Raw genomic sequence first — 16,425 nt, 5'->3', positions numbered from 1 at the left:
AATAAGTCCAGGACCAGCCTATTGGCTCAGGGTGTCTGACCTTCCAAGGGAGTAGTTGTAAAGTTTGATGGCCATAGGCAGGAATGACCTCCTATGACGCTCTGTGTTGCATCTCGGTGGAATGAGTTTTCTTTGATAATAAATTTTACTTTGATTTGGACTTTGAGTACCATGTACAATTCTGGTCTCAAAACTAAGGAAGGATATGAAAGCTTTGAAAAAGATATACAAGAAGTTCACAAGGAAGCTGGATTTGAGTATGTGAACTATAAGAAGAGTTGGACAAACTTGGACTGCTTTCTCTGGAGCGTTGGAAACTGAGGGGTGACCCCACTGAGGAACAGACAATTATGAGAGGCATACACTCAGTGACCGATTGATTTGGTACAAGAGTGTACCTAATAAAGTGGCCACAGAGTGGATCCCGATGTGATCTTCTGCTGCTGTAGCCCATCCACTTCACAGTTCGATGTGCTGTGCATTTAGGGATGCTCTTCTGCATACCACTGTTGTAACGCATGGTTATTTGAGTTACTAATATGCAAAAGAAGACAAATTATGGAAAAATTACAAAAATTAATTACACTAAGGATTTGAAATGCAGAATCCTTGAAAGGGAGTTTGCAGGTTGTGGAATTAGTTTAGGTTTCAGGTGAATGAAGTTATCCAAGCTGGATCAGGAGCCCGGAGGTTGTAGGGCAATAACCTATTATTATCTCATGTAGGTACTGAACCTGGTTGTATGGGACCCAAGGCTCCTGTACCTCCTGCGGTGGCAGTGAAACCAGGACATGGCCTGGATGATGGGGGTCCGTGATGTTGGACGCTGCTTTCTTGTGGCAGCACTCCTTGTAGATGTGCTCAGTGATGAAGATAGAAATATGGAGGGAAAGGAAGGATATGGGTGATTTAGTTTAATTTGGCATCATGATCAGTACAGACATGATGGGCCAAAGGGCCTGTACTTGTGCTGTACTGTTCTACATTCCATGTTCTAGTTCAGATCTACAGTACCAGCAGTATTGCTCTTTTTTGTTGGAAATTTAACAAACACAGAAGTGAAACAAAAGACAATTTGTACCATCTGGTGTTCATAAACATTCGTACTTAACACAACTCAGCCTTCCAGCATAGCTTTCTTATCTCCTTTCATTTTTTTTCCAGCCAGAAACATTCCAGTTACTTGGCTTCTGTGGGAGCAGTACACTGGAATGGTAAATAGTGGAAACTCTGGGTGCCCTTCTTGACGTTGGTTACTCTGGCAGATTGCTACTCACCCAGACCATGTGATGAACACTGTAGACATCTGTGTCCCCCATGTAGACCCGGATGGCGCGGAGCGTGAATCCGTACTTCTTCCCCGACCGGTGGATGGTGATCGGGGACCTCAAACTGGTGACCGCCGGCGAGAAGTCACGGCTGGGTGAGGAATCGCGGGAAGATGGATTGGATGAGAGCGAACGTGGAGACATGGGACTGGCGAGAGGTGACCCGCTATGTTGATCCACTGGACAATACAAGAAAGAGACACAATGCAGTTGGCTGAGAGGGCATACAACACCCATGGCTATTATAAAGTCCATAAGACATAGGAGCAGAATTAGGCCATTCAGCCCATCGAGTCTTACCACCACCATTCCACCATGGCTGATCCCGAATCCCACTCAACCCCATACACCTGCCTTCTTGCCGTATCTTTTGGTTCCCTGACCGATCAGGAAACTATCAACTTCCGCCTTAAATGCACGCACGGACTTAGCCTCCATCGCAGTCTGTGGCAGAGCATTCCACAGATTCACCACTCTCTAGTCAGAAGAATTCCTCCTTACCTCTGTTCTAAGGGGCCTCAATTTTAAGGCTTTGCTCTCTAGTTCTGGATAGCCCCACCATAGGAAACATCCTCTCTACATCCACCCTATCTAGTCCTTTCAGCATTCGGTAGGTTTCAATGAGATCCCCACGCATTCTTCTAAATTCCAGTGAGTACAGACCCAAAGCTGCCAAGCGCTGTCAAAGTCATGGAACAATGTAGCAACAGATTAAGAAATAGACCATGGGAACACAACAAAATTTTTCAATCTTCCTATTTCTGTCCTCTTCACCAACCCCTCCCCTTCAGCTTCCAATCACCTATCTTCAGCCCTATCCAGCCTCTTGGTTCCATCTACTGACCACACATATTGTTCACTGTGCAAGTATATCAACCCCTCCTCTTACCTGTCTGGTTCCATCCGCCATCCACGTCTCCCTAAAGGTTCCCATTGCCACCTCATTTTATGAGTCTAGCATTGGTAATTGACATTTTTATTGGCTTACTATTGTCACATGTACTAAAATGTTCTCCCCATGACGACATGGGTTTCCTCTGGGTGTTCTGGTTTCCTCCCACATTCCAAAGATGACCATTAGGGTTAGTGAGTTGTGGGCATGCCATGTTGGCGCTGGAAGTGTGGCGACGGGCTCCCCCAGCACAATCCTCCAAGTGTGTTGGTTATTGACACATAACAACATATTCCACCGTATTGGTGTTTCAATGTATGTGTGAGAAATAAAGCTGACCCTCGGGTTACAGCGAAATGCACGCCTTGCAAACTGGCCATAAAGATCAAATCATTGCACAGTGCACTGAAGGGCAAGGCAAAATATAGCAGAATGCCAAATAAGTTGCAACAGCTACAAAGAAAATGCAGTTGGGAGGTTGTGTCCCTGCTTACGCGTTTGCTTCCGGCAGCTGTCTCCATCCTCTCTCACCTGGCTTCATCTGCTTCTCATTCTCTTTATTGTTATCTGCCTCCATCTATCATCTATGTACCACTGTTTCCCCAACTCTCCAGGAACCCCCCAACCCCATCTGGGACAACCTGCCCATTATTTTATTTTTTTTTTACCACTGGACAAGAAATACCAGCTTTGATTCTGTTCCCTGACCTTATCAACATGTCATGGTTTCTCAAGAAAGGTAACAAAATTGAAATTAAATTTGAGAAAAATTAAATAGACCTTAAGTTCTTATAAAGTATTTAAAGGAATGATATCCAAAATTGTCCACTTCCTATCCTAAGAACACAAAAATATTTTGATCAAGTTCATACTTTGTATTTAATAATTCAGTAATAGTTGAGTAATACAGTAAATTTATTGTTTGATAAAGCATTCTGTGTTTAAATAATTCATTATGAGTTATATGTAAAAGTATGGGAATGTGATACATCATCACACCACCAAGTCACATGTGCTTGCCATGCTTAAAGTAAAAGTGAAACTAAGACACTCATTCCCAGCTCTGTGTTTCCTTTTGATTAGTTTCATGTTTTGGAGCCACAAAATATAACAGCTCATTAAATCCATTTTTTATTCCAAATTATTTCTGGACCTCCAAGGTATTCCTAGACTGCTCCGCATCATTCAATAAGATTGCAAAGATATCCCAGTATAATTCCCACCACTCAGTGAGGTCTCTGTCGTACCATAGGATATATCCTGGCACTTTGAAAGATGCTTAATATATCAGGGAACATTTTCCATCACTTGAAACATCCCAGAACCCTTCTCAGCTTCGGTGGGAACATTAATTTATCTCAGGATATTTTGTACAGCTGAGCAAGATCCAATGCAAGGAGAGACTTTCCAAGGGCTCATGGCTCAAACAGAGTCAGAGTTATACAGCATGGAAACAGGCCCTTTGTATCAACTTGTCCATGCCCGCTGAGCTGCCTGCCTGAGCTAGTCCCATTTTCCTGCATTGCCCCATACAACTCCAAACCTTTCCTATCCTCTACCTCTTCAAACGTCTTTAAACTAATTGCTTCTGCCTCTATCACTCTGGATATTCTGAAGACTTGATTCATACACCCACAACCTTCTTCCTCAATAAAACTTGCTCTTAGGTTCCCCTTAAATTGTCTTCCTCTCACATTAATCTTATGCCCTCTAGTTTGAGACTTCCTTACTCTGAGAAAAAGTCAGTGAGCATCCACCTTATTTATGCCCCCTCATGATTTTATAAGGTCCCCCCTCCAGGGAAAGCAGTCCCAGCCTATCCGGTCTCTCCTTATAACTCAAACCCAACAATATATCCCTGGTGAAGTGAACTGGTTTGCCGTTCCGTACCTGCGGGGATCATGACTGAGAGGGCGGTGGCCGAAGCTGATTTGATGACCTTGTTTACGGGTCGGGAGGTGCGTTTCTCTGCCGAATCCCCGGACAGTTGTTGGTGACGCGCTCTCCGCACTGCCAGGTCGCTGGTGGCCTTTGTGGAGGACGGGTCAGTTTCCTTGGTAACACTGGGCAACGGTTCGCTCAACTTCACTGGCCGATCAGCTGGAGGAACACAATTGAGAAAGGTTAATGGGATTTCACTCCCCTGATCGTAGGAGCAGCATGGGGCCATTCAGCCTCTTGAGTCTGTGCTACCACTCAAGAAGATCATGGCTGATTGCCTCCTCCATCTTCCAACCTCATCTGCTGATTCTCCTCATCCCAAAGTTTTATGCCTCAGCTCTGAACTTGTTTAATATTCAGATATGTGTGGCCCAGACACCCCAGCATTGATTATGTCACAGAATACTGTGCAATTTTGAGCAACACACACAAAACGCTGGAGAAACTCCGCAAGTCAGCCAGCTTCTATAGAGAGGAATAAACAAATGGCACTTTGGGCCAGGACCCTTCAGCAGGACTGGAAAGGAAGGGGGCAGCAACTCACACTCTGCCTGGGTAGTCGACAACCCAGTTGACAGGGTGGCAAGAGGACATATGACATGCTTGCCTTTATTAGTTCAGGCACTGAATTCCCGAGTCTGGAGGTTATATTGCAGCTTTATAAAAATCTGGAGTATTGCATTCAGTTCTGGTCGCCCGTACTAGAATGGACGTGGAGGCTTTGGGGAAGGCGCATTAGAGGTTTACCAGGGTGCTGCTTGGATTACCAGGAATGTGCTACAATGAGAGGTTGGACGAACTTGAGTTGTCTCCTCTGGAGAGGTAGAGGCTGAGAGGAGACATGATAAAGGTGTGTGTTGCCCAACGTTTCCAGCAGGCGCAGAATCTCTTGTGTAGATACTGCAAAATATGAGAGGCATAGATGTGTAGATAGCTGGTATCGATCTCCCAGTGTTGAAATGTCTAATACTAGAGGGCACACATTAAAGGTGAGGGGAGTAACTTCAAAGGAAATTTGAAGAACAAGAGGTGGGTGCCTGGAACGCACTGCCAGGGATGGCAGTAGATGGAAATACAATACAGGCATTTAAGAGTTTCTTAGATAGGCACACGAATACGTGGAGAACGGAGGAATATGGACTTTGTGAAGGCAAAAGGGATATTTAGATGTTTAAACACTAGTTTTGTTAGTTTGTCACAACATGATGGGCTGAAGGGCCTGTTTTTGAGTTGTACTGGTCTATGTTCTACATTCGAACCCAATGGCATGAGCATTGAGTTCTGCCTTTTCTGATAACCCTCCCATGTTCCTTACTTTCCTTCTGATCCTGATCCGCTCAGGTCTTCCCACTCATTCCCTTCTTCCCACACCACTCACCTCCCCTCAAGCCCGCAGTTCCCCTTGCCTAAACGCTCACACCCTCCACCTACTTGGCTCTCGTCCCCAGTCCCATTGTTCCCATCTGCCCACCATCCGGACCTTTCCGGATTCCATCATCTGCTTCCCTCTGTTGTCTCCTCGAGTCCCCCCCCAACCGCACCTATGGCCCGCTAGCTCCTCCATCGCCCCTCCCACTCACCACTATATAGCAGCAAGGGAAACCAACCAGTTTGATGCTGGTAGACGGGAGGGTGGGCGTGCAGGAAAAGGTACTGTAGCTCGAAGGGCTACCTTTCAATAACAGAGTGAAGCTGGCAGCTCCGAGGCAGATAAATCAGAAGGAGTTTCATCAACCCCTCCCCACTGTGGTCACAGGGAGAAAGTGCCAACTCCACTCAGACAGCACCCGAGGCCAGGCTGGAATCTCTGCAGTGTGCTGCCCATGAATTCACTCGGGGGAGGCGAGACGGGCAGGAGACGGGCGGGGGGGTGGTCAGAGGGTAATTCTTGTAGATCCTGCAGGAGGTTTGACTGGAGCTCCAACATCAATTTCATCTTTGGAAGCACAAAACGCTGAGAAATACCAGCATTGACTGGCTGGGCAGAATGGCCTGTTTCTAAACGTTGATAGGCTGAAGGACCGTAATAACGGTGAGTAATTTCCACACTATAGGTGCTGGAATCTAATACCAGCATTGACTGGCTGGGCAGAATGGCCTGTTTCTACACTGTTAAACATTGATAGGCTGAAGGACTGTGATAACGGTGAGTAATTTCCACACTATAGGTGCTGGAATCTAATACCAGCATTGACTGGCTGGGCAGAATGGCCTCGTTCCACACTGTTTATCCTATCTAATCTTTCACCGGCTAAACAATGATGAGTAAATGTCACAAACACAAGACATTCTGTAGCTGCTGGAAACCTTGGAGCAGCACACACAAAATGAGTGTTTCTGTTAGCGGGATGTTCCAACACTAACATAAACATCCAACAGGGTAACTACATTTATTTTGACATTGAAAAAGTTTATTTTGACTAAGGCCTAACTACCAGCAAGGCCAATTAATAATTAGGACCACATTAGGGTTAGTCTCTAATAACTAACACCCTGCCTATACTTACTGGAGGTAAAATGAATGAGGGGGAAATCCAATGAAATCTACCGAACATTGAAAGGCCAAGATAGAGCTGATGTAGAGAGGATTTTTGCATAGCATGGGAATATAAGACCAGCGGGCACAGCCTCGGAATACAAGGACATCCCTTTAGAACTAAGATAAAGAGAAATTTCTTTAGCCAGAAGGTGGTGAATCTGTCATCTGGAATATTTAAAGTGTAGGTTGAAAGGTTCTTGATCAGTAAAGGCGCCAAAAGTAACAAGGAGAAGGCAGAAAAATAGGGTTAAAAGCGAAAATAAATCAGCTGGAGCTGACTTAATGGGGTGAATGGTCTAATTCTGCTTCTACAAGCAGTGGCGAGTTTAGAGGTACTTCCTGTACCACTGGGTGTATGTTCGTGGTCTTCTGCTGCGGGAGCCCATCCACTTCAAGGTTCGACATGCGCATTCAGAGGTGCACTGTTGTAACCTGCGGTTATTTATGTTACTGTCACCCTCCCGTGAGTCTGGACCAGTCTGGCCACTCTCCTCTGATCTCATTTTCGCCCACAGAACCGCCACTCCTGGATGTTTTATGTGTTTCATGTCATTTCTCGGTAAACTCTGGAAAGTGTTATGCGTGAAAATCCCAGGGGATCAGCAGTTTCTGAGTTACTCAAGCCACCCCTTCTGGCGCCAATGGTCAAAGTCCCATAGATCATATTCCTGCCCCATTCTGATGTTTGGTCAGAACCTCTTGACCATGTTTGAATGTATCAAGTTGCTGCCACATGATTGGCTGATTCAATACTGGCATTAACAAGCCGGTGTACAGGTGTACCTAATAAAGTAGCTACTGAGAGTATGTCTTACGGTCCAAAATGTTGCAGGAGCTCAGCAGGTCATGCAGCTTCTATGGAGGGAAATTAAAAAGTTGACGTTTCGGCTCAAGAACCTTCATCAGGACTTATGAAATCGACCATATATTCCCATCTATAGATGCTGCCTGACCCTCTGAGTTCCTTCAGCATTTTGTGTGTCTCGTGTGAGTGCCAGACCTTCCCCGTGAAACCTTTTCCCATAAACCGACCCCGCATCAGTCCTTCCCAGGGACCTACCTGGGAACGTCGGACTGCTGCCAGCATTCCCCGTGCCGAGGGGGCCCTGCCCGTCCGCCTCCTTCCGCTGTGGCTCCGACTGGCCGCCTTGGTCCAGGACGGGCGCCACCGTCTGCACCGCCTGGTTTCTGTGCGTCACTTCCGTGTTGTCCTCGAGGGGCGCGGCGAACTTGTGGGTGTCCATGAGGGCAGAGAACCGTCTCCGTACGGTGAGTGGCGGGCTGGAGTCGCTCTCCCCATACGAGGACTCGGAGGCCGAGAGGCGCTTCCTGGAAATGACAGCATGCATGGGGGAGGGGGTGTATGGCGGGGAGGGTTGGGTTATGTGTGGAGTGTGGAGGGGTGGGGATGTGAGGAGAGGGTTTGAGGGTGGGTTTGGGTGGGGGGGGGTCCGGGTTGGGGAAAGAGATGTAAAAATAGCAAAGAGAGAAAGGACAGCCCTAGCCACAATCAGAATCAACTGCCCTCACCTCTCAAAGTCGACTCAAACTTCCCACAATGTTCCAACAATTTTGAAGAGACCTTTGGACAATCAGTGGAAATCACTCATCAGTCCAATGGACAACAAGTCACACTGTGTCATCATTCATAGATAGAATGGAATTATATTTGGTGGTGTGGGGGGGGTGGGAGAGAGAGACAGAGAGAGAACATAATAGAGCGAGAGAGGAGAAAAGGGGAGAGGGAAAGAGAAAGAATGAGTGTGAGAGAGATAGGGAGAGAGTGAGGGGGAGAGAGTGAGGGGGAGAGTGAGGGGGGAGAGAGTGAGGGGGAGAGAGTAGGGGGAGAGAGTAGGGGGAGAGAGAGTGGGGGGAGAGAGCGAGGGGAGAGAGTGAGGGGAGAGAGTGAGAGAGTGAGAGTGGAGGGTAAAGAGAGGGGGAAGGAGGTGAGACTGAGGGCAAAGAGAGTGGGGAAGAGCAGGGAGAGATAGGGGAAAGAGATGGGTGAGAGACAATGGGGAGAAAAAGAGTGAGGTAGAGAGAACAATAGAGATAGGCAGAGACTGGTAGAGACTGAAACAGAGAGAGAGACAGAGAAAGAGAGAGAGGGAGAGAGAGAAAGAGAGGGGGAAGGGAGAGACAGAAAGAGATCGAGGGAAAGAGACAGACAGAGAGGGAGACATACACAGAGAGAAAGTCATATACAAATAGGGAGAGAGAGAGATATACGTAGAGGGAGACAGACAAAGATGTCGATGAGAGTTAGAGAGAGCGTTAAGAGTGTCACGGGGGGGGGGAGAGAGAGAGAGAGAGACATATTGAGATTGAGACTGAGATTGAGATTGAGATTGATTGATTGATTGATTGAGATTGAATTTAAGAAGACATTTCTAGAGCCTAAAGCCCAGGTAACTGATGGTATGGCTGTTGATGATAGAGATAATGAATCTGGAGAGAATCAGTAATCCAGAAGGTTGTGGATCTGAGGGGGAGGTGGGTATTGATGTCACATGACACAGGGATCTGAACTTTAACAAAGAGCTACATTTTGGAAAGAAGATTGAGGGGGCACAGCTTAGGACGCAGGGTAAAGGAAGAGCGATGTGGACATATATTTGTGAGCACAGATCATTGAAAGTGGAAGGGCAGGTTAAGAAAGGTTACAGAATCCTGGGGAGTGGGATCTGTTAGGGGCGATGGGATGGTTAGCATAATGGTTCATGTAATGCTTTACAGCACCAGCTGTAAGATGGAGATTCGATGCTCACCACTGTCTGTAAGTGGTTGTATGTCCTCGCTGTGACCCTATGCTCTGGTTTCCTCCCATATTACAAAGACATACGTGTTAGGGTTAGTAGTTGAAAACATGTTATGTTGGCACTGGAAGCATGGCAACACTTGTGGGCTGCCCAACACAATCCTCACTGATTTGATTTGATACAAATAATGCAATTTCGCAAAGCTGATCTTTAGGAAAAGCTACAGGGCAAAGAACAGGCTGAATGCCAAGGGGGAAGAACACGGCTGGGTGACTCACATTTCCGGAGAGCTTGTCCTCCAGCTCTTGTCCCGGGTCCCGAGGGCACCCAGACCCTCGCTCTTGTCCCGGGTCCCGAGGGCACCCAGACCCTCGCTCTTCTCCTCCTTGTGCTTATTGAGGTTGCGCCTGGTGACCACGGGGGCCTTCTGTTCTTCGTGTTGAGTCAAGCGCTCCATGCTGCTGTAGACCTGCACACATTGCAATCGGAGTTAGTGCAGTAGCCACTCTCGCTGCCTCCACCCACACGTGGAGGGAGGTGGGGGGGGCAACAGGTGTGGAACTGGCAAAGCTGGCAGAAGAAAGTCTAAGTCACCGGAATTCAATTAGGTCGCAGTGGTAGAGCAGTGCAGTGTAGCGCCAATAATCTAAACTATTGACACAGAGACACGGAGAAAGGACACGCTACGACAAGCAGAGTGGCCGACCCACAGCTCCTGAGAACCAGGTTCAAACTGACCTCGGTTGCTCTCCATGTGCGGTTTCTCCGTTCCCACGTCCCAAAAACATGATGGTTTGTAGGTTAATTAATGACCCTCATGTGTAGGTGAGGGCTAGAACCTGGGAGGAGTTGATGGTCATGTGCTGAGCATCAAACGGAATCTGTGTGCATGAGAGGTTGGCGCACGCCCAGGGGATGGAAGGGAGGCTAATTCTATGCTGTGTGGCAACACAGGGGCTCAAATCTCTTCAGAATTTAAATTAATTGAATTTACTCAGTGGGCCACTTTACTCGGTAAACCTACATACCTGCTCATTAATGAAAATATCTTATCAGCTAATCATGCGGCAGGAACGCAATGCATAAAAGTATGCAAGCGCAGTCAAGAGGTGCAGAAATGGAGCAGAAATGTGACCTCAGTGACCTTGACCATAGAATGATTGTTGGTGCCAGATGGGGTGGTTTGAGTATCTCAGAAACTGCTGATCTCCGGGGATTTTCACACACACCAGTCTCAGGAATTTACAGAGAAACAAAAAAACATTCAGTGGGCAGCAGATCACTTGGGGAAAACGAGAGGTTTGAGGAGAATGGCCAAGCTGATAGGCAGGCGACATTATCCCAGCATTTCAACTATGGAGTACAGAAGAGCATCTGTGCACATCGAACTTTGAAGTGGGTGGGCATCAACTGCAGAAGACCACGCACATACACTCAGTGGCCACTTTATAAGGTACAGGAGGTACTGTTGGATGTAGATGGAATTAAAAAGCAAAAACTAGTCTCAGGGACAGCCAAAAAAACATCAGATTGTTGTAAAATTCCATCAGCTTCACTAACACAATATGCCATTGATGGTCTATTAATAAGCCCTGCCGATGTGATTCCAGACATACCAATTTGGGTGACTCTTCAAGACCTCCTTAATTCCAGGCTTATCAGGGATCAACAAGCCATTGGTCAGACCGCACGTGAAATATTGTGCACAGTTTAGGTCACCCTGCTACAGAAAAGGGGGTCATTAGCTGTGCTTTCAGATGCTGTGCTGCTACCCAGGAAAGTACCTCTTGCCAAGACACACACACAAAATACTGGAGGAACTCAGCAGGCCAGGCAGCATCTATGGAAAAGAGTAGTCGACATTTCTGGCTGAGACCCTTCATCAGGACTGGAGGAAAAATGGTGAGGGTTCAGAGTTAGGGGTTGGGGGGGAGGGGAGGAAGAAACACAAGATAATCGGTGAAACCGGGAGGTGGTGAGGGGTGAAGTAGAGAGCTGGGAAGTTGATCGGTGAAAGAGATACAGGGCTGGAGAAGGGGGAATCAAATAGGAGAGGACAGGAGGCCATGGAAGAAAGAAAAGGGGGAGGAGCACCAGAGGGAGGTGATGGGTAGGTAAGGAGATAGGGTGAGAGAGGGAAATGGTGAAGACAGGTGCCATTACTGGAAGTTAGAGAAGTCGATGTTCACGCCATCAGGTTGGAGGCTACCCAGACGGAATATAAGGTGTTGTTCCTCCAGCCTGAGCGTGGCCTCATTGCGACCGTAGAGCAGGCCATGGATAGACATATCAGAATGGGAATGGGAAGTGGAATTAAAATGGGTGGCCACTGGGAGATCCCGCTTTTTCTGGCAGACAGAGTGTAGGTGCTTGGTGAAGCGATCTCCCAACCTACATCGGGTCTCACCGATATGCAGAAGGCCACACTGGGAGCACCAGACACAGTATATGACCCCAAACGACTCACAGGTGAAGTGTTGCCTGACCCGGAAGGACTGTTTGGGGCCCTGAATGGACCACCAACCACATTTTTCCCTCATCCCCACCCCTCACTTTCTGCTTTCTGCAGGGATCACTCCCTACACGGCTCCCTTGTCCATATTCGTCCCTCCCCACTGACCTTCAACAAGTGCTACACCTGCCCCTACACCTCCTCCCTCACTACCATTCAGGGTAGGCTAGGACTTTACTCCTTGGAACACAGGAGAATGAGAGGTGGCATTAGAAAGGTGTACAAGATCATGAGGGCGTGTAGACAGGGTGAAAGCACAGTCTTTTTCCCCAGGAAAAACTTATCAAAAATTATAATTTTTGGACATAGATTGATGGAGAGAGAGGAAATATTATGTTTCAATGTACAGGTGATAATTAAATCTGAATCTGAGGAGCAACTTCACTTAAAGTGTGAAGCTTAAGTAGAACACACTGCCAGTAAAAGTACAATAACGAAAGACATTTGGATGAGTACATGGATGGGAAATGTTGAGAGAGATATGGGCCAAATATAGGCAAATGGTACTAGATGAGGTGGGCACCTTGGTTAGCGTGGATGTGTTGGGCTGAATGGCCTGTTTCCATGTTGTATTGCTCTATGACTGTACCAAATATACTTCTTGCCAATGACAACTACACCCTATGAAAGTACCAAATGTACCCCTTGCCAGTGACATCTACGGTGCCTATAAAAAGTATTCACCCCCATGACATAATATTACGAATATTTTGAAGAATATACAGTACTCATGTTTTATTATTTTACAACATTGAATCACAGAGGATTTAATTTGGCCTTTTTGACATTAATCAACAGAAAAAGACTCTTTCATGTCAAAGCGAAAACAGATCTCTACAAAGTGATCTAAATTAATTACAAATAGAAAACACAGAATAATTGATTCCATAGGTATTCACCCTTCTTTAATATGACGCTCCAAATCATCACTGGTGCAGCCAATGGTTTTAGAAGTCACATAATTAGTTAAATGGAGATCTGTTTTTTGAGACCTGTGTGCAGTCAAGGTGCTTCAGTTGACTGTAGTAAAAATACACCTGTATCTGAAAGTTTCAACTGCTGGTGAGTCAGTATCCTGGCCAAAACTACACCATGAAGACAAAAGAACATTCCAAGCCACTCCATAAAAAGGTTATTGAAAAGCACAAGTCAGGAGATGGATACAAGAAAATTTCCAAGTTACTGAATATCCCTTGGAGCACAGTTAAGTCAATCATCATGAAATGGAAAGAATATGGCACAGCTGTAAATCTGCCCTGAGCAGGCTGTCCTCAAAAACTGAGTGAGCATGCAAGGAGGGGACAAGTGAGGGAGGCCACCAAGAGACCTATGACAACTCTGGAGGAGTTACAAGCTTCAGTGGCTGAGATGGGAGCGACTGCGCATACAACAACTGTTGCTGGGTGCTGCACCAGTCACAGCTTTATGGGAGAGTGGCAAAGAAATGTGAGTTTTTTTGACAAGGTGCCACACATGTGGCTGCTTACTAAGTTAAGAGCCCATGGTATTGCAGTAAAGTTACTAACATGGTTAGAGCATTGGCTGATTGGTAGGAGGCAGCCAGTGGGAATAAAAGGACCCTTGACTGGTTGGCTGCCAGTGACTAGTGGTGTTCGGCAGGGATTGGTGTTGGGACCACTTCTTTTTATGCTGTACATAAATGATTTAGATGATGGAATAGATGGCTCTGTTGCCAAGTTTTCAGATGATATGAAGATTGGTGGAGGGGCAGGTAGTGTTGAGGAAACAGGTAGGATGCAGAAGGACTTAGACAGATTAGGAGAACGGGCGAGAAAATGGCAAATGACATACAATGTTGGAAAATGCATGGTCACGCACTTTGGTAGTAAAAATAAATGTGCGGACTATTTCTAAATGGGGAGAAAATACAGGAATCCGAGATGCAGAGGGATTTGGGAGTCCTTGTGCAGAACACCCTGAAAGTTAACTTGCAGGTTGAGTCGGTAGTGAGGAAGGGAAATGCCATGACACCATTCATTTCAAGAGGTCTAGAATACAACAGCAAGGATATGATGCTGAGGCTTTATAAGGCATTGGTGAGGCCTCACCTTGAGTATTGTGAACAGTCTTGGGCAGTTTTAGTTTTCTCATCTAAGAAAAGATGTGCTGGCATTGGAGAGGGTCCAGAGGAGATTCACAAGGATAATTCCGGGAATGAAAGGGTTATCATACGAGGAACTGAATTTGAAAAGGGCTGTTCACTCATGATCCCCATGCAATCTGACAGAGCTTGATCAGTTTCATAAAGAAGAATGGGGAAAAACTGTAGTGTCCAGATGTGCAAAGCTGATGGAGACCTATCCACACAGACTCAAGGCTGTAATTACTGCGAAAGGTGCAGCTACTAAATACTGACTTGAAGGGGGTGAGTAATTATGCAATCAATTATCTTGTGTTTAATAAATTGTAATAAATTTAGACCAGTTTGTAGAAATCTGTTTCACTTTGACATGAAAGAGTCTTTTCTGTTGGAGAGTCAAAAAAGCCAAATTGAATCTACTGTTGTAAAACAATACAATATTGTATTGTATTGTAAAACAATAAAACATGAAAACTTCCAAGGAGGGTGGATACCTCTTATAAGCCTTGTTCGTCCTACAAATATACCAAGTGTACCCCTTGCCAGTGACATCTATACTCCATGTCCAAACAAAATAATTATGGGCGCTTGCAATGCATATCTTCACTGCCGAGCTTCCACTATCACAACAGTGACTGAGTGAGTGAGCAATTGGCTGCAAGTCAAGGAAATCTAGAGGTTGGAAAAGCTGCTATCTAAATGCAACTCTCCTCACCTTGCGTATTTACACTATCACTCCTTTTGCAAGAAGTATATATTTTTAGAAAATTATGTTTCACGATATTTTTTTCTGGTCTGTGACTGGAATATTACAACAAAAATGTGAGGCACCTGGAGAAAAGCAAAATCAGGTGTAACTTGATGTGAAGGGGGTATTGAGTCAAGTGCCTCCTAGGAATGAGCTTTGGGACGAAGGAAGTAGCTGGGATTCAGGAGGGGAAATTCGGAGCGGAAGGCATTGGGCTGTTGAAGGCCTGGCTTCCAATGGTTGATCAAATGTAGTGCTCTTACTTGGGCTGAGGGAGGTTCGAATCAGAATTGGGTTTATTAGCACTGATACATGTCATGAAATTTATTGTTTTGTGACAGGATACAATGCAAGACATAAAAATAGTTGCAATGATAAATAAATTGGAATAAGATACTGTTCAGGAACTCATAGACCATTTAGATATCTGATGGTGGAAGGGAAGAAGCTGTTCCTAAAATACTAAGTCTTCAGGCTGGTGTATCGCCTCCCTGATGGCAGTAATGAGAAGAGGATGGGGCGAAATAAGATCACAGAGAAATCAAAGGAAGATGAGAAGCTTTAAAATCAAAATGCAGGCTAGGAAGTCAATATAGATGGGTGAGGACAGGCTGGATGAGTAGCACTTGATGGGGCAGGAAAGCCTTGGAAAAGTTCACAGAGGATCGTGATGAGACAGTTTCCCCTGAGTAGGTAGCAGGAGGTGCAGTACAACTGTTGACCTGAAGGTGTCAGTGCAGCCTGGAACCCAGCTGAGGAAAGTGGTTTGTTTAAGGGATTAGAGTGCTCAGGAGTTAGTGAGGGATAGCACCATAAGACCACAAGACATAGGAGCAGAATTAGGCCATTCAGCCCATCAAATTTTCAAACATGGCTGATTTATTATCCCTTTCCACCCCATTCACAAACTCAATTAAACATCTGGGATGTGGATATTCCACTTCAGCAACTGGAAATTTAAATTTAATGTTTTTATCACATAAATGTTAAGCAAAAAGCTGCCATCAATAACACAGGCCATGGCACTGCAGTCTTGTTGGAAAAGCCCAACTGATTCAGCAACACCGCTTGAGAAACAAAATCTGCCGTCCTTACTAAGCTGTGGCCTGTACTGGACTCCAGTACCACAGTGAGCTTCTTCGTGGATTGTCACCTTGTCGTGGTGGAGAAGCTTGTGTGGCCCTGAGATCCCGAGAGCGATGCCGTCTGGAGCTATGCTCCTGGTAGGGTCACCCATGGCGGTAAGGTCGAGGGTGAGGTCCCTGACAAAGGACAATCCAACCAAGACCTCAACGGTGGAACAGGCGGACGAAGTTACTTCGAACTCAACGGCTGTGAAGGCGGATGAAGGCTGCAACAAATCCATCAGCTCCAATCGTCCTGGTTTCCATGCCACTGAAATCAGTTGGTTGATTTGTGAAGTATCGTGTGCTTCTTGGAGTGCAACATCAAGTACACGTTAAACAAATACACGGACAGGCGTCTTCACTCTGTGGGCCACTTCTTCAGAACGAAGACCATCATCCTCGACCTCGAGGGATAGCCACGACGACCACAGTGATGTGTTTGACTTGTAACTGCCCTCTCAAATGGCCTGGTGAGTCA

At 46.1% G+C, this 16,425-nt stretch overlaps 1 protein-coding gene across 3 annotated transcripts in view; it reads right to left on the bottom strand.

Moving 5' to 3' along the window:
• Positions 1 to 16,425, bottom strand: part of LOC134339433 (microtubule-associated serine/threonine-protein kinase 1-like) — a 347,798-nt gene that overhangs the window by 38,132 nt on the left and 293,241 nt on the right. For all 3 annotated transcript variants that reach the window (XM_063035933.1, XM_063035932.1, XM_063035931.1), the window contains 4 exons: positions 9,738 to 9,928; positions 7,761 to 8,029; positions 4,111 to 4,320; positions 1,278 to 1,507 (listed from right to left, as the gene is read on the bottom strand). In XM_063035933.1, the coding sequence (XP_062892003.1) occupies positions 1,278 to 1,507; positions 4,111 to 4,320; positions 7,761 to 8,029; positions 9,738 to 9,928 (900 nt within the window). The remainder of the gene's footprint in view (positions 1 to 1,277; positions 1,508 to 4,110; positions 4,321 to 7,760; positions 8,030 to 9,737; positions 9,929 to 16,425) is intronic.

Source organism: Mobula hypostoma, chromosome 29, assembly GCF_963921235.1.
Source record: "Mobula hypostoma chromosome 29, sMobHyp1.1, whole genome shotgun sequence".
Lineage (NCBI taxonomy): Eukaryota > Metazoa > Chordata > Chondrichthyes > Myliobatiformes > Myliobatidae > Mobula > Mobula hypostoma.
The sequence above is the reverse complement of the archived record's forward strand: the minus strand, read 5'-3'. Positions and strand labels throughout refer to the sequence as shown.